The 25,874-nt window shown below is 44.3% G+C and overlaps 1 protein-coding gene across 4 annotated transcripts; it reads left to right on the plus strand.

Moving 5' to 3' along the window:
• Positions 1–20: 20 nt before the first annotated feature.
• On the plus strand, positions 21–15,163 carry RLIM (ring finger protein, LIM domain interacting). Of its 4 annotated transcripts, none has more exons than XM_053955670.1 (4): positions 22–135; positions 9,310–9,498; positions 10,322–10,405; positions 11,235–15,163. In XM_053955670.1, exons 2-4 carry the CDS (start codon positions 9,330–9,332, stop codon positions 12,767–12,769), a joined length of 1,788 nt encoding a protein of 595 aa, XP_053811645.1. In that variant the 5' UTR covers positions 22–135; positions 9,310–9,329; the 3' UTR covers positions 12,770–15,163. The 4 variants fall into 4 exon arrangements, with proteins under 4 accessions (XP_053811646.1, XP_053811645.1, XP_053811644.1 ...); XM_053955668.1 differs by lacking the exon at positions 22–135 and adding an exon at positions 4,895–4,958; XM_053955671.1 differs by lacking the exon at positions 10,322–10,405 and having other exon boundaries at positions 21–135.
• Positions 15,164–25,874: the final 10,711 nt, after the last annotated feature.

A 25,874-nucleotide genomic window follows, 5' to 3' on the forward strand; every position in this document is an offset into this window, starting at 1 on the left:
GCCGCCTGAGCGGGCAGGAGGCGGCGCGGCGGCGGAGCGGCACGGGCGGAGCGCGGACAGCCGGCACCCAGCCCCGAGCGGCGCGGGCAGCGGCGCACCCACAGCCGGGGCGGCGGCGGGCGGCGGCGGCGGGCGGTGAGCACCGGGGCGGGGGCGGGCTCTCAAAATGGCCCGGGGAAGGGAGAGGCCCAGGCTCGGGGGAGGCGGCGGCGGCGGCCTCCGCCCGGAGCGGGAGGCGGGAGCGGGGCCCCTCAGTCCCCGCTCGGGCTCGGCGGGGCGGCTCGGCGGGGTGCGGGAGGCTCCATCCGCGGTGCCGTGAGGGAGCGGGGGGCGGTGATGGCGGTCTGAGCGGGTGTGCCCGGATGGGCCGCGCTCCGTCACCCCGGGGATTCTCCTGGCGGGGCCTCCCGCCGCCACCCTGATCCTCCGCTGGGGGCTGGAGCTGGGTTTGCGCTGCCTGCGGGGAGGGCAGGCGGGCCCCGCACCCTCCGGGTGTCCGGCTGGGCTGGGGGAGGAATTGGAAGAAGCTCCTTCTGGGAGGGGTGGGGGGAGGGGGTGGTTAGAGCTGCTGTCCTGGGCCTCGGCCACAGTTCAGTGTCTGCTGCAGGAACCGCAGCTTTGCACGGCCGTGTTTTCAGGCCGTGCTCCCCGTGAGTTGGGGCAAGAAGCCTTGTTGTGGAAGACAGGCGAGAACAACTCTTCCCCTCCCGCTGTGCAGAGCTCTGGATCAGCCTGTGACCTCTTCAGACCTGTGGTGTTTGCTATTCCTGTGCTGAGTTTCTCCCCAGTTAAGCACGTCATCTTTCCTCTGTCGCCTTAGCTTCCCGTGCAAGTTTTTCCCTGCCCCTTTTAATGCTGTTTGTTGGCATTTAAGGTTTCTGGTTCTGTTTCAAAACCTTTGTCGAGTCCAGCTGCGTGTATGTGTTTATCTTGAGTGGTCTGCTTTAATTGAGGAGCAATATCACGTTATGTGTGTGTGTGTATATATATATATATATATATATATATATATATATATGCGTGTCGTGTAGTGATGATTAAGGTTTGTTTTTAAAATTTATTGTGTGACCTGATTTTCGTGTGCAGTAGAAGTCTGACAAAAGGTTTCACAGCAAAAAAACCTGAGTTTTTCAAATAATAGTAATATTATTTTGCTGTTTCTTGGGAAAGTGGAGCCTTGATACAGAGAACCTCCTAAACAGGAATACAAACTTGATAATACCCAATAGTATCATTACACATGACATTTATTTTCCTGTCCATGTTGGCAGTATTGGGTAATTTCAACTTGGAAATACTTGTCAAATGTTCAGAAGAACTTCTGACACTAATTTGTCCCTGAGTTTTAATTGCAGTGACTTGTCAAGTCTTTCTAAAACAAATAAACAGTTGGCTGTTTCTTGGGCAGTTAATTATCTTAATTGAGGGTCAGATATTTAGTTTTGTTATAGTGGTCACCTAGCACTTAAACTGACTCTGTTCCCTCTACAGGTTTACCATTGTGGAATTAAAATAATGATAGCTTGGAATTATGTCTTGGGAAGGGAAAACATACCACACATTATAAAATTAAGGGTTTCTTGTTATGTTAGACCACTAAAGCACAGCAACTGCAGTGTTCCCTTCATCAGCAGCTCTGACTGGGTAAATGTTTGTCACTGAAATAACCACACACCAGTGTTTTTCAAGCTGTAGTGGTTGCCATCTGTATCATACTTATTTTCCATATTACTGAATTAATGGAAAAGAGTGTTGCAAGTGTCTGCTCTCCAATATGTGTAATTAGGGTTTTTTTAGAGGAATGGATAGCACGATCCTTAGATGGAAATGTTTTCAAAACACCTCTACATCAATATACCTGCCTTGCTTGTTCCTCTTCCCTGTGGGGATGTATCAAAATAAATCCCTTGATCTTAGCAGAATCATTCCAGTTGCAGTGGAGGTGTTGTATTTTTTTTTAAACAATCATAGCATAATATAACATAATGTTATTAATATAGAACATAATGTTATATATTAATAACATATTATTAATAAACATAATATAATGTTATATATAACATATTACTCCATATGTCTAAAGATTGTATTTAAATCCAGCCTAATGTAGCATAACACATTACTGGAGTGTCCTAAATTCTTTTTTTGTAGAGAACTTCAGTTGCCATGTGTTAAAATGCTTGAATCCAGATATGATTATTGGGTGTTTATCCAAGGTTTTGTGCTTTAATCTCAGTCTTGGTGAAAATTTATCAGCTGCTGAGCTTGTAAAAATTATTAGTGAAAGGATAAAACCAAATGTGAACATTTCCTTCTTCAAGATCCTTTTATGGGAGTCTTGTGCTTCTGAAAACCAAAACTTCTAAAGAGTGTAGCAGTGTCGTAACTTAGTCAGGAGCTTTGTGTGCTGAGTAGGGATAGCCAGGAGCATCCCAGGGACTGGTTTTGCCTTTGCACAGGTTCTGGCTGCAGGTAAGATCATAAACACAAGGCTGTGTCTCCTTCAGAGTAGAGTGCTCAGGTTTGTATTAATGAGGTGCTTGTTAGGAGCTTTTGGCTGCTGTACAGTGTTGAGGCTCAGCTTTTGACTCAGGGAGGTCTGCAGGGTTGGATGGTCTCATAAAACCACCTGATGATTATGCAATGTAGGGAAAGCCAGCACATATTTTATCTTAGTTCAGTATTTAAAATCATCTTGTGCTCAGAGCGCTCTGGGTTTTGATGTGCAAGGTGTATGTGCACATAGTCCTGTTAAAATGCTGGAGCTGCCTTGGGATGGCATCAGAAATGGAATTCTCATGGTACAGATGCCTGTTGAAATTGAGATAAATTTGCCTTGCTGTGTTTGTTGGGCAGCGGATATCAGCAAGAGCAGGAGCGCACGTATCGGAATTCCTCTGTGGGTTGTGGTTGCAGTGATTGTTGCTCTTTTACTGTTAGCAGTGCCTGCGTTAGCAGCAGTTGTGTGGAGACAGCAAGATTCAGCAGTGAATTTAAAGATGGCTTTTTCTTTTTTAGTTGAAAGTCTTGATAGGCTTGGTGTTTTCACTAACCACAGTTTGTGTTTCTTCAGGAATCAAAACTCTGCTTGTCCTTGGATATCAGTCCTTTTCCAGTGCTGTCTCTCAGGGTCAACACTGGTTGCATGTGTGCAGCTTTACTTCTTTTGAGTTCAGAGTGGGCTGTCTGCTGCTGACCCAGCTGGAAGCTCATTTCTGGGCAAAAAGAGTATAATTTCATGAGCCTGCAGTGCTGGAGACTTGTGCACCTCATATACACCAAGCTTTCTCTTCTGTGCTATCTGAATTTGATGGCAAAGGCAGTGTTATCTTAATTTTATTTTCCACTTGTATGTGTAAAGTGTTGTTTTAGTAACTGCAGATGATAAAAGGCAAAGCCCAGCATTTTGGCAGTTGTTACTGCATTTTATTTTCAGAGCTCCATCTTGGTTCCACATGGTCTCAGTGTTCTGGAATTGCTAAGTTCTGCCCTGATTTCCTCACTTCTTTCTGACTTATCAGGAGTTGTTAGTGTTTCTCTTTTTTAACTCAGCATTTGGTTCAGCTGAAGTGTTTTTCCTCTCTGGTCTGTTGTTTTTTTTTATTCTGTGGAACTTTCTGCCACTGTTCTGCAAAAGTATTCATTTGCTTTCTGTTGTTTGAAATGTATGTTCAGAATGACATCTTGTTTGAGGGCCTTTGCTTTGAAACACACTGGGGTAGTGAAAAAGCTGAATCGATGTTTAACACTCCTTATTAAAGTGGCATTTAAATTTTACAACACTTTTCACAGAACACTTTATAGAATACAAAACTGTATTCTATATCTAACTTTCTTCCAGCTTTGCAAGAGCGGTGCATTTCTGATTTTAAAACTTGTGGTAGATTTATTAAAAAACTAATAAGAACCTAAACCTGTTGTTCATCACAGTGGAAATAAAAAAGCACAGTAGCAGGGAAAAAAATCCCAAAATTCATAATGCCACTTTGAAAATTATAAAAGTTTGTTCTTTTTTACTGTTTCTAAGATGGAGATGGGTATATTGGACCTGTGGTATCAAAGACTTCGGTGTGATCACAAAAGGAACCTTGTGCACCTGCACAAAAAGAAAAAGCCAAACAAACTTGACATAATGAAGCTCCATGTATAATGCAGATAGATGACTTTCATTTCACTGTCTTAGGGTGTCTTTTTCCTTTAATGATGGGATTCACTGACAGTTTTTGCTTCTGCTTTTGAGCTTGCAGAGTTGAGTGATGAAATATTTAAGATGAAAATGTAGTTTCTGTTATGTCTTACTTCCAGCTAGTTTTGAGTATGGAGAAATTGGATACTGACTGGCATGGAAACTGTTTTTCAACTTTGAATTCTTCTAGGAAAATGAGTTGGAGTGGGTTGGATGAGTGCTGTGTGTGAAGTGGGTTCAGTTTGTGCTTGAAGGAGCTGGGCTAAGAGGACTGCCTGTTCTAGCTGCTGTTCCTGTGTCATTTGAGACATGGAATTGGAGCGAGGCTGGCTGGGGCCATGCTGCCATGGCACGTCAGAGCTGCTGAAGTCACAGTTCGTGGAAAGAGCTTGGACACACAGCTGTGCTGTGCTTCTCTGGAGCTGAAGTGTCTTTGAGGCATGTTCACTGCAAGCTGGGCAGGGAAAATAGCCTCTAACTACCCAAAGCAAACAAATCAGTGCTTCTGGCTTCCATCCTGAGTCACTCCTTTAGTCCAAGGGTTTGATCAGTTCTGTAGACTGCAAGTAAGCAAGGTGCTCTACCGGTTGGAGTAGCTAATTAAGATGGGGGTATGAATCATAAATGAGAAGCTGGCCTTCTGCTGAGGACATCTCTGGAACACCCACACTGCCATCCTCTTTTTTGTTTATCCAGAGGTATTAACTGTGTTGCTGGGACGTGAGGTAACTCAGGAAACATTCCTGGCGCACAGGGCACGAGAGATTCTCAGGTGAGGTTGAAATACTGGTAACACTGACATGGGGGAGTTCTAGAGGAGCTTCTTCTTGCACACCTGACTCGTGAGCAGTTGAGTTGTTTCTTCAGTTTAATTAAATTCCATGCCTTGTCCTGTTAAAATTTGAGGCTTGCCCCATAAATCTAATGAAGATTTTAATTTTAAGGTGTCGCTTTTTCATTAACCGTGCCAATTAGTGATTTCAGGGTTTGTCAGATTTTCTAATTTCTGCCTCTGCCTAGTTGGTTTAATGAGAGCTCTAATGTTTTTTGGGTTTTCTTTTAAATGTTAAAAAAAAAAAAAAAAAACCAGGAATACAGGCTAAGGTAGTGTCTTGGTGTTCAATTCAGGTAACTAATGTCAGGAGATATTACACATTTTTGAAGGAGGAAGAACTAGAGATTTATTACTGTGCATTATGGTCCATTAATACTTTTTTTCTGGGAAGAATCCTGTAGTCCACAAGTGCTGTGCAATATGGAGAAGGTAAATGGGTGACACACACATGTTATCCCTACTTGCTGTCCCACTAGATTTGAGGCAGTAGCACATTCCTAACTGGATTTAGTTTACACACAACCTGGCATAAAAGAACACAAAATATTTCTTACGCTGTACGAACGATAACTTTGTATTATTGAGGGAATATCCAGTACTCTTAAATTGTCCCTATCCAAAAAAAACATAGTATTGCTTCCTCTTGAATTAAAAGAATGTAACAAACAATAGCTTTTGTGGGCTTACTGCAGTCTGGAGCAGCAGTGGGGAGACAGGCAGTCATTTGTGCTTAGAAATCTCTGAGGTTGTTGAAGCGTAACTGCAGGGAAGATACTTTTCTGATTTGTGGCAGGACAGGAACACCAATTAAGAATTCACTGTAGTAACTCTTGTCTGGATATTCTGCTGCTGAATATTTTTTTTTTTCAAGGAGAAAATTGTTTATCCTATCTCTGATTCTCTTGCTTTGTGCAGTCCTTAGGTGGTCACCCCCTCACTTCCCCATAAAGAGATTTTCATACCTGGGTATCTCAGCTGAAGTTGGCAATAACCGGCAGATCTGAACTTCCTGCTCGTAGCTGTGACCTTCCCCACCCTGTGTCAACTCAGCTGACAAGGAAGGACACTAAAGGAGGAAATTCTGAATCTTTTAGCTTGGATAAGAACAAAGTCGTGTACGGGAAGAAGGAAAAGCAGAGTTAAACTGTTCTTGCTTATTAGATAGCCAAATGTTTGTTATTTTGTTGTAAGCTAATAGTACACCTGTTGGTTTTCCCTCATCAGGCTTCCCTGCATTACTGGCTTCCTTCAGCCAGTCTTAATTGTCTGCAGGGTGTGAGCTGAGAGCAGCATCCTGAGGGGCAGATGTTCAAGTTTTTTCGGCCTCTCTGAGCAGGGCCATGGTGACTCCCACCGTGGAAATTCTGCTGTCCAGCCAGATGGGCTCTGTGAGGCCATGCTGAGGCAGGAGCAGTCTAAACATTCCAGTAAGTTCAGTCTGGCCATGGAGAGCTCTGCAGCGGGCTGGGAGGTGAGGCTTAACGTTGGACAATGTGCACAATGAGGAGATAGAAACTAGCAGAAGCCTTGGGGTAGAAATCCTGGTTTTCATTTGCTGATTTTAATATCAGAGCTCTGGTTTGAACGGTATCATCCCATTTGCTGCCAGCAGTCACGTAGGGAGAACATGTTGTTGCTGCTGTGTTTCTGTGCCATCTGTATTTCCATCAGTGTAAACATCCCATAGGGATTCACAGCATTTCTGGGATCCTGAAATTGGGATATGGGGGACTGGTGTAGCCTGTTAGTAGCTTGCAATAGGAAAATACAGCAATTTGTCACTAGCAGAAAGGTCCTTATGTAAATTAAATTCTTCATTCATCCCACCTCTGAGGCTTTTTTTCTCAGCAGTAAACTATTCAGCCTTGACAATTAGCTGATTTTATGGTTTAAGAGGGAACATAAGAGGTGATGGAGGACAAAAGAGGAGCAAACCTGGAAATAAGTAGTAATGACTTATTCCAGGCATTTCCTAAAGAATCACCCATTGAACTGTACATCAGCCTGTTGGTAAAGAAGAGATTTATAAATTCCACCCCCTGTTTTGACTTGTTTTGACTCTCCCTTTTTCCCTGACCAAGAATAGTGCCCTTCATTTTCTGAAATGGAATAGGCAAATATCTTTGAATCACGTAGGCATTAGATAGCTGAGGTGCCTGCAAGCATTTTCAGTTAAAAGAAAAGTAGTAAATAAGTAGTAAACAAATGTTATGTTTTGTATGTGTAGTGCATCTTTCTGTTTTAAGAGCTGTTGAAGAATTGGTCTAATGCTTATAAAGGTGTTAATATTGCCATCTTTCTGAAGACATTCCATGTATTTCCAAGTTTGATGTGTATTCCCAAAGAACTGATGCATTTCAAGGTTTTATTTTAGATGCAAGTCTCTCATTCTTCTTGAGACTTTTGTTCAGATATTACCAGAACCAGTGAGAGCTGCTTTTAAAAGTATCTCCTCCAGCACATCTTTAAATAATGCTACTTGGAGTAATAATTCTGCTGGAGAAAGCTTGTGAAAAAGTTGATAGAAGCTCTAGTGTTCTCACTAGAAATACATGCCTGGCATGTGAAGGGCACAGGGATTTCCTAAGTGAGCCCAGTCAGAGCTGAACACACCTGCAGAAACTATTGCTCAACCGTCCTGTGAATGGGATCATGTATCGGTGTTTATCAGTACATCACAGCACACAACACACGTCACACGCCGTCTGCAAGTCTTTAGGTTGCACCAGGGATTTAGAAATGCAGAGAAAGCTGACAGGCTCCCATCTGACTCAGGAGTGACTCTGGTAATTGCTGCTGCTTCTGGATTCCTGGTTTCACAAAACCAAACAGCACCGAGTGGCAATAAGTTAGTATCACTAACTTACTTAAAATCAACTTCTACTGTATCAGAACTGAAGACAAAGAGGATCAGAACAGTAGTTTCATAATTTTCAAGTCTGCAATAACAGGATGTCCTATCCTGTGGAATTTTTCTTGTGCTGCACATCGAGGTCATTGGTGCACTTTAATTTTCACCATAGCAGCTGAAATAAAGTGCCTGTGGATATCATGCAGGGCTGCTCTTCAGGAGAAGTACTAATGTAAACTGTGGGCAGTCTTGACTTGACAGCTGTGCTGACAAACCAAAAAAAGATGCTTTTTGCACTAGACAGATGTCTAAGTGTTGGAAGTTTTCCAGTGAGAAGCAGAAAAGCTTTATTCTTCCAGTATTTCCATGTCACTTGAAGTATGGTTTAAATGAAAGGAATATTTTCTGATGGGGAATGTTATTGCAGAGCTTTTTAGCATGCAGAGGATTAGCTTCTTAATCACCTCTCTGAGTAACTAGATTCTACCAGTTGTACAGGAAAATTCTTGGTGCTGTGAATAGTGAGGTAGAGTGATCAAGGAAACTGGTTATTTTATCTTCATTTGATGTATTTGCATGGCACAGCCAGTGCCAGAACGTCTCCAGCATTTGCATGTGTTCCTTATAATATTTATCAGATACAGACACGGCATTCATCGATTATTTTCCTTGAAAGAGAGACGTTCTCGAGTATTTCATCCAAATGAAAAACAATATGGGAAGGTTATATTTAAAAATATGCAGCCTAGAAGAAGGTTCTTTAAAGCAGTGGTGTACCTGGTATATGCTGGAGTTTTGTCTTGGAAATTTGCTCATCAACATCAGTAGTTCAGTAAAAGCTGAAACTTGAAAGCAAATTCCTCTCTTGATGTAAAACTAAAAAGTTGATTTTGCAAACCCTTTTTTTGAAGGAATGAGAACCTGTCTCTTTTTTTTGTGTGTACAGGGTTCGACAGCATCTTCTTTGAGTTCTTCATAACCACTTCATTCGGTTAAAATTCACTAGTATGGTAAAGAGGGTGTTTCTGTAGCAGGCAGGAAAAAGCAAGAGAGCACGATCAAGGATGGCTCATGCCTTGTACTACACTTCTGTAAGGCTTCTTGGAGAGGCAGTTGTGATACTAGGAATATTTTCTGCAAAAAGCAGATAATCATGGTCACCTACGATGTGAATTCAAAGATGGGCTATAAGGCTTATGGCAGATGATATTCGGTGTTCAGCTTGCTGCTTTGATGAGTATTTGGGCATCAGTTTTGTTTGTACTTCTTGAGGAGGTTCATGCTTTATTTTTGATCCCTGTGGTGATGAACCTGATCTTAACTAAAGCTTCATGAGCAAACTGCTTTAACCTGTACTTCACTCTCCATTGCAAACATGCATAAATTCCATGCTGTAGTTCACTGCTCTCATGACGGGTTTGTTCTTTCCTTTTTTAGGTACTCTTTTACTCATCAAGATGGAAAGCTCAGATTCTAGTGATAAAGGAAGTATTGATCAATCAGAAGCCCAACGTCAAAGCCAGCTGGATCGGTTAGATCGAGAAGAAGCTTTCTATCAGTTTGTGAACAACCTGAGTGAAGAGGACTACAGGCTTATGAGAGATAACAATTTGCTAGGAACACCAGGTAGGTAATGCTTGCCTATGTCCATCCTGCTAGAGTTGCTGGTAGGCAATTTGTGTCATTTTCTGTTCTCCTGAAGCCCTTTCACCAGTCTGTGTGCTGCAGCAGTGTTCGTGGTAGGAAGTAGCTTCTTGCTAATTTGTGCACATTCAAATTCAAGTGGTCCCTTGACTTGTGGAGACATAGAATGGTGTGGATTCATCAGATACAAAAGTCTGGTGTTTGCACTACTTGGCAGGAACACCCAGATTTGACCCAGTTCCAGTTATGAACCCTTAGATGGACAAAAAAATCTCCTTTAAGCATCTGTGTGCAGGTTTTGTGCTGGTGAGGTTAGGAGTTTGTAACCAGGGTAAGGAGTCTGGTATGACATTCTGCATGGGCATTTTGATGTCAGCTCTCAATCAACTTGACGGATTCCCTCTTCATAGGTTGATACATATTTCAAACCATGACTCAAGTAATTGAAACCTTCTTTTCCTGCTTGTGGAAGTGTTAACCTCAAATATTTCACACTGGACACCCTAATGGGTGTAGGATGACAAAAATTGCTGCTCAGTTGTTGAGGTTACAGAACCAGAGGGCACATCTCTCTTGAATAGAATGGAACTGTTGGGTATTTCAGCTTCAGGAAAACTTACTTGGGACAACAGTGCTAAAGTGTCTGAACTTCCCCTTAGCAATGTGCTTGGCAGTGCCATTATGGCAGGATTTAATTAGACAGAACACAAGCAGTGGCTTGTACCTTCTTTAGAAGCTTTTGATAATGCTTGCCATACCTATATGATTTGGAAATATTTTTGGAAAATTTTGCTTATTTTCTAAGGTGAAATTACTGAAGAAGAGTTGCTGAGAAGGCTACACCAAGTTAAAGAAGGTCCACCACAGCAAAACAGTGATGAGAATAGAGGTATATACAGTATTTGTGAAAACTCTTAACTTTAGCACCCCATACGGACCTTAACTTGAGTGCAGGAGTGGAACAAGTTAAGCCTAGGCAGGTGCAAGGTGAGCTTTGTTTCAAAACTCAGTGAACCTTATGTCTGATATCTGCTGCAGAGGTCAGTTTGGGACAGATTTCATTCATAACACATCTCTTACTCCTATCAAAATAAAGTTTTGTTTAGATTTTTTTTTTTAATTTCATTTTTTAAGATTGCCTTTCTGTCTGCTCCCTTTGGGGATGCTTTTTGGGGATCTCTATTTTTTAATTCACATTCTTCCCTTCCAAAGATGCTGCATTGCTTTTGTTGTCACCCTTCTGTAGAGGTCGGTGGGGGATGCTCGGAGCTGACCACTGGGGTTCATTCTTCAGTGAGACAGATTTGCTATAAAGCTCTGCAGGTGAAGGTTCAGGACAAACTTAATTCTCTGTTTCATGGTCAATAGATCACTTAATTGTTTGGAAAAGAAAACACAGAATATTGATGTGTTATGACACCTGACATGTGACTTTCCATTTACTTATGATAGAAAATACGTGTTCTTTTGATGACTTGTTTGCTCTCTGATGGCTGCAGTCTATCTGTGCATATTAGAGCAATGTCCACTCCTGCTCCCTTATAAGATCTCTGGTAGTTACAGAATTGTCACTCTGCCTGAGAAACCACAGTAGCACTCAGTAGGATTCAGCACTTCTAAATTGTCACTTGTTAAGCTAAGCAATTATGTTCTTGGAAAAGATGGCTCCAAAATTAGCTCAGTACTCTAATTTTGGTAGTTCCCTGTCTTTTTCACAGGTGCAGAGTCCGCAGAAGATGTTTCAAATGGAGATTCTATAATAGACTGGCTTAATTCAGTCCGACAGACTGGAAATACAACACGAAGTGGGCAGCGAGGAAACCAGTCCTGGAGAGCAGTGAGCCGGACTAACCCAAATAGCGGCGACTTCAGATTCAGTTTGGAAATAAATGTCAACCGTAATAATGGGAACACGAATCCAGAAACTGAGAATGAGCCATCTGTAGAGCCTTCCAATGGGGAGGATTTGGAAAATAGCCAAAGTGACTCTGAAATTCCAAGGTCTGAATCACCATCTGTAAGGCAGCCTGGATCAGAAAGGAGCAGTGCGGAGGAGCTGACAGCCGAGGAGGCTTCCCCTCCTAGAGGGCAGAGGAGAGCCAGGAGTAGGAGTCCAGAACAGCGGCGGACGCGGGCTAGGACTGATAGAAGTAGGTCACCTATTAATGCAGTGAGTGAGGCCCCTCGCAGGTCTCATCACAACACATCATCTCAAATACTTGACCACTCCTCAGCGAGCGAGGCTGAGGGCAGCTCTAGAACCAGGCAGCATGTGACGTTAAGGCAGCACACAGTGGGGACTGAGGTGCCAAGTGAAAATGCAGTTCTGTTTTCCCCCCCTGAAACGAGGCCTGCTCCACAAGCAGCAGGCTCTTCAGAAACCACCGGCACCAGTGAGTCCACAGCTCCTGGGCAGAGGCCTCCCACCATAGTGCTTGACCTGCAGGTGAGAAGAGTTCGCCCGGGCGAGTACCGGCAGAGGGACAGCATAGCCAACAGGACCCGCTCCCGGTCCCAGACCCCCAACAACACGGTCACCTATGAGAGCGAGCGCGGAGGCTTCCGGCGCACGTTCTCCCGCTCGGAGCGGGCTGGGGTGAGAACTTACGTCAGCACCATTAGGATTCCCATCCGCAGGATCTTAAACACCGGCCTGAGTGAGACCACGTCAGTCGCCATCCAGACCATGCTGAGGCAGATCATGACAGGCTTCGGGGAGCTCAGCTACTTCATGTACAGCGATAGCGATGCAGATCCCAGTGGGCCGGCTCCCAGTCAGAACGTGGAGGCTTCTGAGCCGCAGAGCGGAGGCGGGGGTGCCTCGGGCAATGAGAACGCAGATGTTAGCTCAGGGGAGGTGTATGAGGGTGGGCACGAGGCTAGCTCAACATCTGGTGCCAGGCGGGAAGGCCGGAATATGAGGGGATCGGTCACTTTTGAAGAAAGTGGTTCTCTACCATTCCTTAGCCTTGCACAATTTTTCCTACTCAACGAAGATGACGATGACCAACCAAGAGGACTCACCAAAGAACAAATTGACAACCTAGCCATGAGGAATTTTGGTGAGAGCGACGCTCTGAAAACCTGCAGCGTGTGCATCACAGAGTACACGGAGGGCAACAAGCTCCGCAAGCTGCCGTGCTCGCACGAGTACCACGTGCACTGCATCGACCGCTGGCTGTCGGAGAACTCCACCTGCCCCATCTGCCGCAGGGCAGTCTTAGCTTCTGGGAACAGAGAGAGCGTTGTCTAAAGGAGAGCTGAGTCGATGGCCAGGCAGCTGGTGTGATAGTGATGGGCAAAGAAGTCACTTCCTTTATGGCCACTTTTTGAGTGGTACCTCAATGTATAGTAATGACTCGGAGTGAATCTTCCCTCATGAAAGCATTTTCTCTGGATTCAAGCTTTGTGAATTGGAAAATTTCTTTAATTAGGTTTTTTGAGTTCTAGTTGGTTTGGGTGTTCAATTTCACTTGTCCAAAGACATCTCCCCACTTCAAAATATTGTTTTCTTTGTGAAGATACTAAGTTCTTTCTCCTGCCCAGCCCTTGCCAACCCCATCCAATAAAAAGTTTGTCCTCAAGATTATGCTTCTGAGGAGTTATTTGAGAAGTTATCCCAGCTCAGTGTCCATGAGTCATAGAGGAATTTTTGCAAGAAATCCAACTCTCTGAAAAATTAATATTAATTTAATTGCACATTTGAACATACTTTTAATTTTCCTCCTGGGTTAATATTGGACATGTCTGTGTAAATAACACTAATGTTAGCCCTTTCCCCATCACTATGGCACGCTGTAGGATGAGCTGTTAGCGTAATTGGGATATTTATCTTGTTGTGGAAATATAAGAATTGCCTATGCTTGTTTAAATAAAGGAAAAAAAAATCTGATTTAAAATTGTAAAGCTTTTTTGTAGAAGCTCAGTACTTTTCCAATGCACTGTTGTACTAACGCATTAAGAATTAAAATTGTACCATGCTTAGAAATCAAGAACGCTTTTCATACAAACCCCACTACACAGAGAGCAAACTGAACACGAGAGAGGTGCTTTTGTGACTGTGTACCTGTCAAGAGCAGTGCATATCTGTACTATTTATGTGAACAGCTACTGTAACATAAAACCAGTTGGATTAGACATTTGATTGCATTTAAAAAACGGAAATTGAATGTTATAGTTGCAGTGTTTCGGCTCAGTAATGCCACCAAAAAAAGATGATAAAAATTAGAAACTGTTCTAATGGCTGGTTATTTCTTGGTATGGTTGCAAATACGGAATAATACCAACCTGTGTGTACTGGCTTGTTCACTGAGGTTTGTGCCCAATTTTTCTATCAGCTTTTCCTCTCAGTTTTTGAGGCAGTGTTGTAACTTCAGCAAACAAATATGGACAGGTTGGTTTTTAGTTCTTCACGAGCTTCAACTGTATTGGTAACCTCTGGATGTGTTGAGTGGTCCAGTGTTGGTAGCCTGTGGTGCTAGTGCCTCAGGGAATAACTGGAAAGCACATCATTAGTATTGGGTTACATTTTAAAATGAGTGCACTTAAATGTGTAGGAGATTCTTGGGACTAACAGTAAAAACCCAACAAGCTCTTTACATTCCTATTGGACAGAATGAAAATGAATTTACTTTTAAAATTATGTACATGACCTGTTGCAGTTGAGAACTGGAGAATGTACCTCAACTCTCATCAGAGTGTGTGTGTGGGGAAACATCCTTCACTCTCAGTGACCCCTTCTTTGTTTTATTCTCTAAGGTTTTGGGTTTTTCCTGGTTTACATGTGCAGTGGGAATGTGTTTTTTATTTATTTCCACTCTAGCGCAGTAGTTCTGAAGGGATATGAGCTGCTCTTGCTGGCTGGATGGGAAATGTTGCTTGTTCCTCAGATGACAAAACCAAAGCTGGCCTATCTCTTTTCCTAATTAAAACACATTTTTGGTGTGTTTTATAGTGGTGGGTGCATAAACTATAATCGCTTGCTCTAAGCCATTTTAACATCTCATCAGCTAGTTCAGGATTCCACAGCATCCCAAAATTCTATGTTTTTTTTTTCTCCATGTGCATTTTGTGCTGTTGTTTCAGTGGGAAGCCCTGACTGGCTGTTGAGCTCGCTTTCCTCCTGGTGGGACACGCCATCATGGCAGAAGGGAACACGAGGGTTCTTTGGGAACAGAGCAATCAGTCAGCAACCAAACGGGCTTGGTTTTTTCCTTGGACACACATCACTGTAAAATTGGAGTTGGCTGTTGATTCTGGGTGCTGCGTTCTCTGTGCCAAAATTTCACAGCAAAATAACGCTTCTGAATTTCACAGAGCAAATACTCGCTCTCAGTTGCAGTTTCCAGACTTACAGAGCGTAGAATTAGAAGGAAAAAAAAAACCCTCTCTATGTGAGTACCATGTTAGATGTTGAAAGTCAGAGATGTTCATCTCAGACTAGAGCTGGTGACCACCAGGAAGGGAGCCCATTTTCCCAAACCCACACAAAGCATGGCTGTGGTACCTGTCACCCCACATTTTCCATTGAATTTCCACCTTGGTAGAACTGCCCTCACAGTTTTGTTATAGCTTATGGCATGTCTTAACATTTTATCTTTCTGTAACAAGAGCAACTAATAAAATCTTGGAGGTTTCCCAAACGGTACCAAGAACAAATAATTTAATCTCAGTTTGAGACATTCATCGTTCTCCATGGTTTCTCTGCCTTTTGCAGTGCTGAGTGCACTAAAGGGGCTGGGGGCTCATTGTCTGCAGCAAAAAGTTCTTTATGTAGCTCAGTTAATTAGGGTAATTAAATTTCTGTTTATCTAAATTTAGATTGGAGTTAGGAAAAGCCAATATTAACATTTCAGTTGCTTACAAAATGTGAAACACTTTCATAATTAGACTAATTTACATTTCATGAATTATTTTGATAGTGAACATGTGTATTTAGTTCTTCCCTTAGTATTTTTTTCATATTTCTGGAGGGACTCAGCATCTTCACTCGTGCCTGGAGGGGTATGAAGGGTTAACCCTTTTAAAAGGGTGAGTTTTGTCACGTTCCTAGGCCTGATTTGTAGGAGTGATGGCTTTGGCGTGGCCGAGCCCTGTGCGCTGTGGCCTGGGTCACAGTGCCACCGTGTGGGATCTGCCTTCAGCACCAGCAGCATTCTTTGCAGGATCAGCAGCTTTTGCTTTGGTTTCGAAGGATTCTCCTTGTTATTGCCTGACTCAGTGGTTACCGTGGGTTTTTTTTCCCAAATGTCCAAATTTCTGCTGGGAATACCTGGTGTGTGAGCTTCTTTCCTTTCTGACAGGACAGACCCCTACCCACAGCAATGACAGTGGTCACCCGGCCACAGCCTTGGCACAAACACAGTTTTAATAATTACATTAGGTATCAGTTGCTGTTAGTTCATATTTTAATTCACATTGTGAACAAACACAAACTCGTGGGTGCTCTCTTTTTTTTTTTTTTTTTTTTTTTTTTTTTTTTTTTTTTTTTTTTTGGGGGGGGTTGGGGGCTTTATCTGTGAAAAGTCTGAATTCCTGGTGCTGATTGGACTTCCCTTTCACGTGCATATTTTTTATTTCTTCAGACAAGTCGGGTTTTTTTGCAGAGAACTTGGAAGCAGTTGAGTTGTTTTAAAAACGGTTTGATTATGTAGGTACTTTGTGCATAGAAATTAGGGAATTTTAAGGGCCTTTTGTAGGAAGCGCTGCCGTGCAGGCACAGCAGCTGCAGGACATGACACCGGGTCTAAGGAGCCCTAATTGTCCATTGTGTCGCCTTGCAGACGAAGGGGTTTCCCACCAGAGCTGGCACAATGGCTCATAATGAGTGTCATCCCAGTTTCCTGTCACTTGTCTGGGTTATGCAAATGTGGGACTCCAAGGCCCCTTTCCCGGGTGGATCCACAGTTGCCCGCAAACCCAGTGATCTCGCCATAAGAATGAGGGGCTGGATCATGCGGGGTGAGAAGAGGTGCAGGTAAGGCTGAGGGGGTTCTGAACCTTCACACCGCAGCACAAGCCTCCATGCCTCGTCTCACCCTTCATTTGGGATCGCTGTGTCCATGGAAGCGGTGCCCTGCTTCGGGAAAGGGTCTGGGGAGCCGAGGAGGAGCCCAGCTGTCGGAAATGTCTGCCTGCTCCTCTGCCTTCTCCCAGGAGGAGGAGCTTTGGATGAAGGTTGGCTTGGAGCCACATGGAGGGAATTTATAACAACTTCAGAAATATTTCCAGCCTGTATGTACAGTAGGCTTTTTGTTTATCCTCGACCCGGCGGGAGGCGGGGGGCGGGAAGCAGGAGGCTGAAGAGACACAATTAATGGTAACGTACCCAAAGTATAAATAAATGGTGGTGTGTTAAAAAATGAGGTTTGCATCTATTATACCAGGGCTTCCCAACCTCTCAGATAGACTCTGTCTCTTTTGTCTTATGGGGAAACATAATACTGAATTTATTTGATTTATGTCTGGTTTTATTCCCTTTAGCTACAATACTTGAGCTTCTTTCTGAATTTCACTCTGCTGGATAGACTGTTGGTTGTGAAGCTCTGAATTCCACTGTGAATGTAACACTTTTCTTTATCATTCCTTTTTTTTTTTTTTTTTTTAACGAAGCTTTACATTTGTTTATACTGGACTTGTTTAATACAAACTGGTACTCAGAGGTTGTTGGACACAGTTTGACCAGGTTTGCCAGCTAACACTTAGGAGGAGTTTGTTCCCTATGTAAGGTGTTATAATGCAAATGTAAATAGACTCAATAAAATGCATGAAGTGTTCATTTTGTGCTGGATCATCACTCCTTGGGTTTATTCTTACGGTGGGAATGCACTGGAGTACACGGTGGTGGATGTGGCAGGAATTTATTTCCTCCATACACCTTTCCCCTTGAGGCAGAAAGGAAGGAGCTGGAATAGTACAGAATTAACTCCTCAGAAGAATTTATTACATTAGGACATAAAACCAAAGAAATAAATACCTCTGTGTCCCAGACTTTGTAAATCTGGCAGTAGATAATGTAAGATACAAAAGCAGCATCTCCAAATTGTCTCGCAAGGAAAAGCTGTGACTCCAGGTGCCCATCGGAACCAGTGGGGCTGGCAGGGCTGAGTCTCCCTGCAAATGCAGCCAGGATTCAAGGGAGAGTCTCACATGTGGCTTAAAGCTCCATCCTAAAATTAGCAGCTGAGGTATGTGCAAACACTGAAGTGGGAAGGAAGTTTTTTAGGGTGTGGGAAGCTGTATTTATTATCTGTGCTGCCCTCACCTCAATCCCATTCCTTGGGTAGGAAGTGGGAGCTGTACACTGAGAGCAGCACTATGGCATCGGTGCAAAAGGGGACAGGAAGGTGGCGTGTCCCTGGAAAGGGACATTTTGGGTGCCAGGGCAGGGGCTCAGTGCCACAGCTGGGCTGATGCTCCTCAGCACTGCCAGCAATGCTCTTCTCCAGCAAGGAGAAGGTGTGGGCTGCTCCGGGGATGCAGGGAGTTGGGCTTCTGCTCCAGCTTCACTCTCCAGAGGGAGAGTGCTTGGATAAAGGGTTTTTTTCTCATTCCTACATGCTTCTTGCTCTTTGAGTGTTCAGTTCAGTCTGAAACTGGGTGTTTAACACAGGTGTAGCTTTGATTTCAGTGACTATTCATGAAGTGACTCCCACACTTTGTGTGTCAGGAACTGTTTGCCTGCTAGCTGTCTCCAACCCCTCATCTCCCTGAGAATCTCCTGCAGTTTGGGTAACCCTGGATTTGTTCCTCAAAAACTCTTGATCAGCCCCTGGATTGCTTAAAGAGCCCAAGCCAAGCTTGGTGCTCGTGTGTGGCTGACTTCATCCCTCTGTTTATTTTCTTTAATATATTTGAGGTCTTTGTCCTGACCTGTAAAACTTTATATAACCTTGTTCCTCCCTCTTGGTGCTTAAACTCTGTAACCTTTTACGTTGTCTTACTCCTCCCTTTAGGATATATTTCCATGGCACATCCAGACCTTCTCAGGGGAATGTGTTTGACTTTGCTGGTCCTGCGGCTGGGTGGGAGGGGAGAGGTTGTATTTGGTGACCTCGTGCATCCCAAGGGGGGATGTGGGGGCAGGAATAGCCATCCTTTTGGGGGCTTCTCCCCTTTTCTGACCCCTCCTCGCTGGGATGGAGTGTTCGGAAAGAGAAATGGGGAGAGTAGCACAGGCTAGCTGCTCCTCCTTGCCCTTCCCAGCTATTTCAAGTGTGATTGAACCCATTCTGGGACTTTTAACACAATAAATCTAAACTCAGCTGTGTTGTGGCTCCCTAAACTCTTACAATAAATTTATATAGGGAAAATTAACCCTACCTTTTAGTCTTAGACTGACTGGGCATTGTCTGTGACACTAATGAGATGCTGCTGCCACATGCTCCAGCTGTTCCCCTGAGTAAATCCCGTGCTAAGCCGAGCATGCAAAAATCCAGGCGTTAGGTCCCCTCAACAATGATTACTTCATCCCACATTTGTGGAGGGTTCCTTGAGCTCTGGCACCCTACACCAGCAGGGTTCTGGGGTTTCAAGGGTTGCAAGGAGGTACCCTTGTGCTGGTGTTGGGGATGCTGGGCTGCAGCACATTCCCTGTGACTCTGGCACAGCCAGGAGAGGAGCCAGCCAGGCTCCTGGTGTCCAGCAGGGATGCCTTCACACTGGTTTGATTTCTCAGGATGCATTTGCAGAATGTGATTTCTCCAGGTTGAAAGTTTGAGGGCAGTGGATTTTAGCTCTGGAGCATCAGCTTTGCTTGTTGTTTCCTGTAGAAAATGCCATGAAGGACAAAGTGCCTGGTTTGGTTTCTTGGCTTTAATACCTTCTTTAATCTTTCCTTTCACAGCATGGAAACAGCTCTGGCACCTCTCCAGACCCAAACCCCAGTGTTTGCCCTGTGTCTGCAAAGCCAGACCTTGGCTGGCCAGTGGGTTTGGAGGTAGGGGTATGGGTAAAAACTCAAAATAACTTCATTTCAGGAGCCCTTAAGATTCCTCTCCAGAGCAGGGATTTATGGAATGGAGATGGGACCAGTGTGTGCCTGCCCTGAGCATCATTCACTGCTCACCATGAAGGTGAAGGGCTACAAAAGACACAGTGGAAGAAATAAGTTAATCTCTCTGCTAAACTAAACTAAATAAATCCTAAATCAACTTGGAAATGACTCAGCCTTTGCTGCTGGCACCTTTGGGATGGTTGTGTGTTAATTTATAAAGCTGCATCTAAATAAATTGAAATATTTATGGAGTGGAAGAGAGTGAGAAATGTCCTGAGAGCCACTCGCTGCCAGCTGGAGTCCGGCAGTGCTGGTTTCCCATCTACCCTAAAAGTGAGACACGACCAGGAGGGAAAGGTGAAAGGGGAGGGTGGAAAAGATGGAAAAGGATGAAGAACAGAGGATGGGAAGGAAAATAGGAGGAGAATTAAACCCAAGGAAAACTAAAGGCTGAAAAAAAAGCCGTCTGAACTGTGCTTGTCTGAGTAGGATTAAACATCAACACAGGTGGAAGAAGAGAACAGGTGAGAGCCAAGCCATGGAGAGATGCCCGTGGTTGTGAGGATGCAGAGAAGGTCCAGGAGAGACTCGGGGGCATAGCCTGTGTCTGTGGGGCCGAGCAGGCACTGCTGGGGCCTGCGGTGTCAGCCACGTATAGTGGAGCGGGCCGGCCTGAGCCATGTTCCAGATGAGCCCAGAACAGATTATAAACAAACACCAAATCGCCATAGAACAGAATATAAACACCAAATCACAATAGAACATATTATAAACAAACACCACATCGCCATAGAACAGATTATAAACACCAAATCGCCATAGAAGATATTATAAACAAGCACCAAATAGCCATAGAACAGATTATAAACACCAAATTGCCATAGGACAGACTATAAACACCAAATCGCGATAGAACAGATTAAGAACAGCAAATCATGATAGAACAGAATATAAACACCAAACCACAATAGAACAGAATATAAACACCAGATCACCATAGAACAGATTATGAACAGCAAATCTCGATGCTGGGTGGGACAGGAGCGTGCCAGAACAGCAGCTGGAGCCCGCCAGGGCAGCGGGGGGACACGGGGCCCGGAGGGGATTTCTGCACCACCCTGCCCAAAACCCCCGGACTGTGCTCGTGTTTCCAGGGCGGGCTGCAGGTGATGGGGAGACTCGTTCAGTGCGGCTGCTGTGCCAAAACAGAGAGCGCAGTAAAGCAGCACAGACCGAGCCTCGGCCAGGACAGGCTGGCACTCCAAAGGCAATCCTTGCATCCCAAGGGATTTCTGCTCCCACTCCAGGACCATCTTGGGCTGGCCCCTTACCGGGAGGGAGGGCATTATTTTAAAATATTAAATCTTATTTTAAAATAAAATTCTAAAGATTAGTAGTTATGAGTAAAAACTTTAGGTTAAAAACTAATTAAACTATTTAGTAATTGAATTTTTTTGAAGTTTTTTTAAGGATAGAGATTTTTTGAATATAGTAAACTTTTTTTAAAAATATTTGAAAGTGGTTATAGATAGGATTATGAGTTTGGATTTGGACACTGAAAGTGTGAAGGGGGGAAGTGTAGTTGAATGAGAGATTGATTACTTAGTATGAAATTTAAAGAAAGAAGTTCATGTTATATTTGGATTTTTTGTTGGAGTATTTTTGTAATAATAATTGAAGAAAGTTATGAGGTTAGGAGTTTGGATAAAGGAGATGTATAAGTAGTTACACATCTGTATAAGTAGTTATACATCTGTAGTTATACAGTGTATAGTAGTATGTATAAGAAAATAAAAAGCAGAATTTTGAAGAGATATGTGTTTTGTAGGTGATTATATAAAGAGATGGCAAAACATATGAAAGCTGGTTGCTATGCTTTGTAATGCTAACTTTGGTTGCTGATGCTTTGGGGTCTCTCTCGTGGCTCTCAATCCCCCCTCCCCCGTGCCGTGTTTCCCTCAGATCCCAGCCTGGATCTGAGGGTTTTTCCTGGCTCTGCCCCGCTGCCAGGGGGGGCGATGCTTTCTCCCAGGCATTTAAACCCCGCAGTCCCAGGCGAAGGAACGCGGCGCATCCCGAGCCCGGCGGGCGCTGCCCGCGTCCTCCTGCCCCGCGCGATGCTCTGGGGCCGGGTACCCCCGGCCGGGGCAGGGGACAGCAGAGCCCCCCGCCCTGCCGAGCCTGGGAAGGGATCTCGCCTAAATTGTTCCTTTGAGTAACGACAGCGAAGCAACGGCTATAGGAAAGATTTGCATTTCAACGCTGGGATGATTAAAAAAAAAATCTCCTGTCACTCCTCAGTGCATCCTTCAAAGGCGCTTGCAAATGGAGGTTTTGCCCTTTAAATTTTTTTTTTCTTTTTTTCCCTGAAGCATTATAATAATTCAGTCCTGCAAAAAGAAAAGAGATGGAGAAGAAGACAATGAAAAAAAGCAAACCCAGCCCAGAGCCTGCAGGGAGAGGAGCAGTGGCCGGGCACAGCAGTGCCCAGCTCGTGTACACACTGCACATCCATAGATTGACATATTTGTGTCTGAATCTATGTGTAAACTTTTAAAAATCAATAGATAGATAGATGCTGTTTGCACCATTTATTGGTCTAAATCATATGTAATTTTAAAATATTAAATTAATACAAAACATTGACATGTGGCTCATATTTGATCTAGAAAACATACTTGTAATTATATATATTTAATATGTAAAACACACATGTGTTTTGTAGCACAAATATCAGCTATTACATCTAATTAACTCGGTTTAATCCATGATATTTCAATGTTAATATACAACTAGATATCTAAATCTGAACCACTGAGTTATAGTAATGAAAACACCCTTGTATTTTGTTGTGGTTTGGTTTGGTTTTTTTTCTCATTCACAACCTTTTTGTGGAAAAACTCAGGGGTTTATCTGATGCAAAGTGCTTTTCCCCCCATTTTTTTCTGTCAGTTAGGGCAGATCCAGCAGTCTGGCAGAGCAGGAGGAGGTGGTTGGTGCTCCCTGCCCTGTGCTCAGCCAAGCTGAGTGGGGATTTCCAGAGGCCCATGCATAAACACACCTTTGGAGATGCACATATATATATACACACATACACGTGTGTATGTATCTATATTTATTTACATGGAATTTGTGGGGATGGGCTGTGCTGAGCTGCTGCTCCTGGGGGTGCTGGAGCAGCAGGGCAGGGTGTCCCCTCCCTCACCCCTCTGAGTGTCCCCATGGATGCACAGCCCACTTTTACCCCAGCACCCTCCCAATTCCCCCCCAACTTTCCAGCCATCCCAAGAAAGTAATTTTGATATCAAGCTAAAATTGCCACTTTTCCTGGTGCCTGTAAGTGAAGGGCTGTGCTTGCCTCTCTCAGGAGTGGGATGCAGCATTCCCTCTCCTTGCTCTGTCCCTGCATGTACAGCACAGAGTCCTCTGGAGGAGCTCACTGCTGTGCTCTCATTCCCTTTGAATCTCTGTTTACCATCTCTTATCTCCTGATGTTTTTTTTTAAACACTATTTGCAGTAAATATCCCCAACTTGAAAAAGAGTTGAGGTGCACACTAAAAAAAAAAAAAAAAAAAAAAAGCCTGAGTTTTATAAAATTAATGCACGTGTCAGCTTTCATCTAATGGCAATTAAAGCACCTCATATAAACAAATTATTAATTGAAAACCCTGGATGAAAGCTGTGTTCTCAGTGTCTCACAGCCTCTGTAACCTCACTCATGAATTATCATCCCTGACCTTTCCCAACCTTCCCATATCTTCTGTTATAGACAAAAATGATTAATTCTCTTGTGACCAGGAGGTCCCTGGAAGGCCTCATCAGGCCCCTCAACCACTGCCAAGTGGAATAAATAATATTAAGGATACTTAAAAACAACCCTGGTGCTGTGGCTGTGTGAGAGCCCCCACGGAGTGAAGAGGCTGCAGCCCCTGGAGATGCTGGGGGGTAAAATCCAGACCCAAAGCTGCCCCCAGGGGAATGGAAAACATCCAGGAGGCTCTGGGTTCATCCTGGGCACCCACATGTTCTCGGGGTGCATTTTAAAATATTTTTTTCTTCTAAATGCCTCAGTGGGACAAGGACTATCCACTTCCAGCAGCCACCCTTGACCAGCTCATGGGAACATCTCCCCCGTTGGGTTCCAGGACCTTGGCTCAGCCTTTCCTCAAAGTGCATCAAACACTTAATAAAAACAATTCCCAGCATGAACCCTTGCCTCTCCAGCCCCTCTGGAGGATTGGCAGCATCTGAAAAAGCTGCTGAGAACCATGAGCAGCCATGAGGAGAGACCTGGCAAAACACATCCCTTTTCTTTTTAAACTGGTTTATTCTACACAAATCTTTTAAACAACATTCATAAAACATTAATTACAAACATGTGCTAATATGGGGTAGGTTTATTTTCTTTTTTTTTTTTTCTTCCAACAATCAGAAATTCACATTTTGAAAGGATAGGCATACTTTTAAGAGACACATTCACTTTACTTCCAGATACAAAATTTTGAGGGGTTATAAATCACTTACAAGGAGCAAATGTCAAAAAAAAAAAAACCAAACCAAAAAGAAAAGAAAAAAAGTAATAATTTTAAGCTTCAGGATCTGATTTCAGCATTGAATTGAGCAGCTGCTTTTGGACCACTGGCTCTGCTGCTCTGCCCAGGGTGCCCAGCAGGCCTGGGCACCTCCCAGGACCAATTTCAGAGCCACACACGGCTCCTGCTGCTCAAGAGCCTGGAGCACAGCAGAAAAAAATAGGATTGCAAAGCTACCCAACGGTGCTGCAGCCTTTTATTGAGTCTTTCTAGTGCGTACAGACACAAAGAGGGTGCATCCCACCCCCAAAACCCATGGGCAGCCTGTTTTCCATCAGCAATGGAGCAAATGCCAGCTGTGACAGGGCTTGGCTTTGGAATCTGCTGAGCAGGGTGATGGCAGCAACCTTGGAGGTCCTGCTTCAAAAACAATCACCCAAAACGGCCAAAATTCAAGCCTCCGCCCCGGTGCTCTCATGTGGAGCCAGCTTCAAAATCCACCCATCCGAAAGCAAATATTTGGCTTCATCCTGCTGGATCTCAGGGCAGGGGAGGGGGAGCGGGGTAATTTCCTAATTGCCCTCAGTCTCCCCAGAAAAATCCTGCCTCTGGCTCTAACGGGTTTAAATGGCTGAAACAGGATATGCTGGGAAAGTTCAGGCCTGGGGAAGTCGAGTTCTTTCCCGACAGGATCGGGTTGAACGCGCTCGGCAGCCAAATCCCAGCCGGGTTCAGGCAGCTTGGCCATCGCCCACCAGAAGGGCAGCATCACCTCAGTTCAGGAACCTGCTCAGTAAACAACTCATCTTACACACCACGATAAAAATCTACAAAAAGGACAAAAACGAGCTGAACTTCTTGGTGAAACAGCCCCTCATCTTGTCTCTACAGCTACAGGAGGAGCTGCGCTTGTGGGGCCGGGCGGAGGTGGGTGCAGGGAGAGCCTTGGGGAGTAGGGTACAAAAAGAGGAGAAACTTTGGAGGCTCCTCCAAAGCCACGTTTTGCAGGAAACAGGAGAGATTTTGTGTCTTGTCTCTTGGCTGGGAAAATGGATCCTAGCCCTGCACCTGTAGGGTTTCACCACCGAGGTCCATGGGAAGAGGGGACGCGGGGACACTCACAGGGTCTGGCCTTGAGGGGCGCACTGAGAGCACGGCAAAATATTTGCAAAAATAAAACTACAAAGCCCCCCCGACAGGGGCTGTGCCGGTGGTGCCACCAAAGCCCAGTGATAACCTCCCTGTCACCAGGGCTGAAGTCCACGAAGCGGCCGTGCCAGGCAGATAAAGGACCTGGCACAGCGTCACCAGTGAAGACCAAAGCCCTTTCAGAGCTCCATCCACCTCTCTGTTTGCTTTCCTGCCAAGGGCTCTCAAAAAGAAATAAAACAGCTTTATTTTGGTTTGTTACTTGCCCACCCAGCCCCTCTCTGTGCCAGTTCCATGCCTGGCATTACTCAGAGCACCTTAGGGCAGGATTTAAGGAGCACTTGTCAACGACATAATTGTCCCCAAAGGTTACAAGGGTGGCTTGTAAGCACCCAAAAGAGTCCACGTTGGGTGGTATAAAGGTGGAGGGAGGGGGCTGCTCTGCTTGCCTTGGCTTTCAAAGTCATTCAAATTTTCTGCTTCCAGCTGGAAAAGGAGAAGCAGACTCTGCCAGCTCGAAAATAATTGAAACTAAAATAATCTAGGTGACCCCAAACAAAACTGTGGGGTGCAGAAGCACACAAAGGCCAGGAATGGTTTGCAGTGAAGAATGGAGAGACAGCAAAAGTCTCAGCTGGATCTGTCCTCCTGCATTCAGAGGATTTGATCCGAGTTCACCTTT

This window comes from Vidua chalybeata, chromosome 14 (assembly GCF_026979565.1).
Source record: "Vidua chalybeata isolate OUT-0048 chromosome 14, bVidCha1 merged haplotype, whole genome shotgun sequence".
Lineage (NCBI taxonomy): Eukaryota > Metazoa > Chordata > Aves > Passeriformes > Viduidae > Vidua > Vidua chalybeata.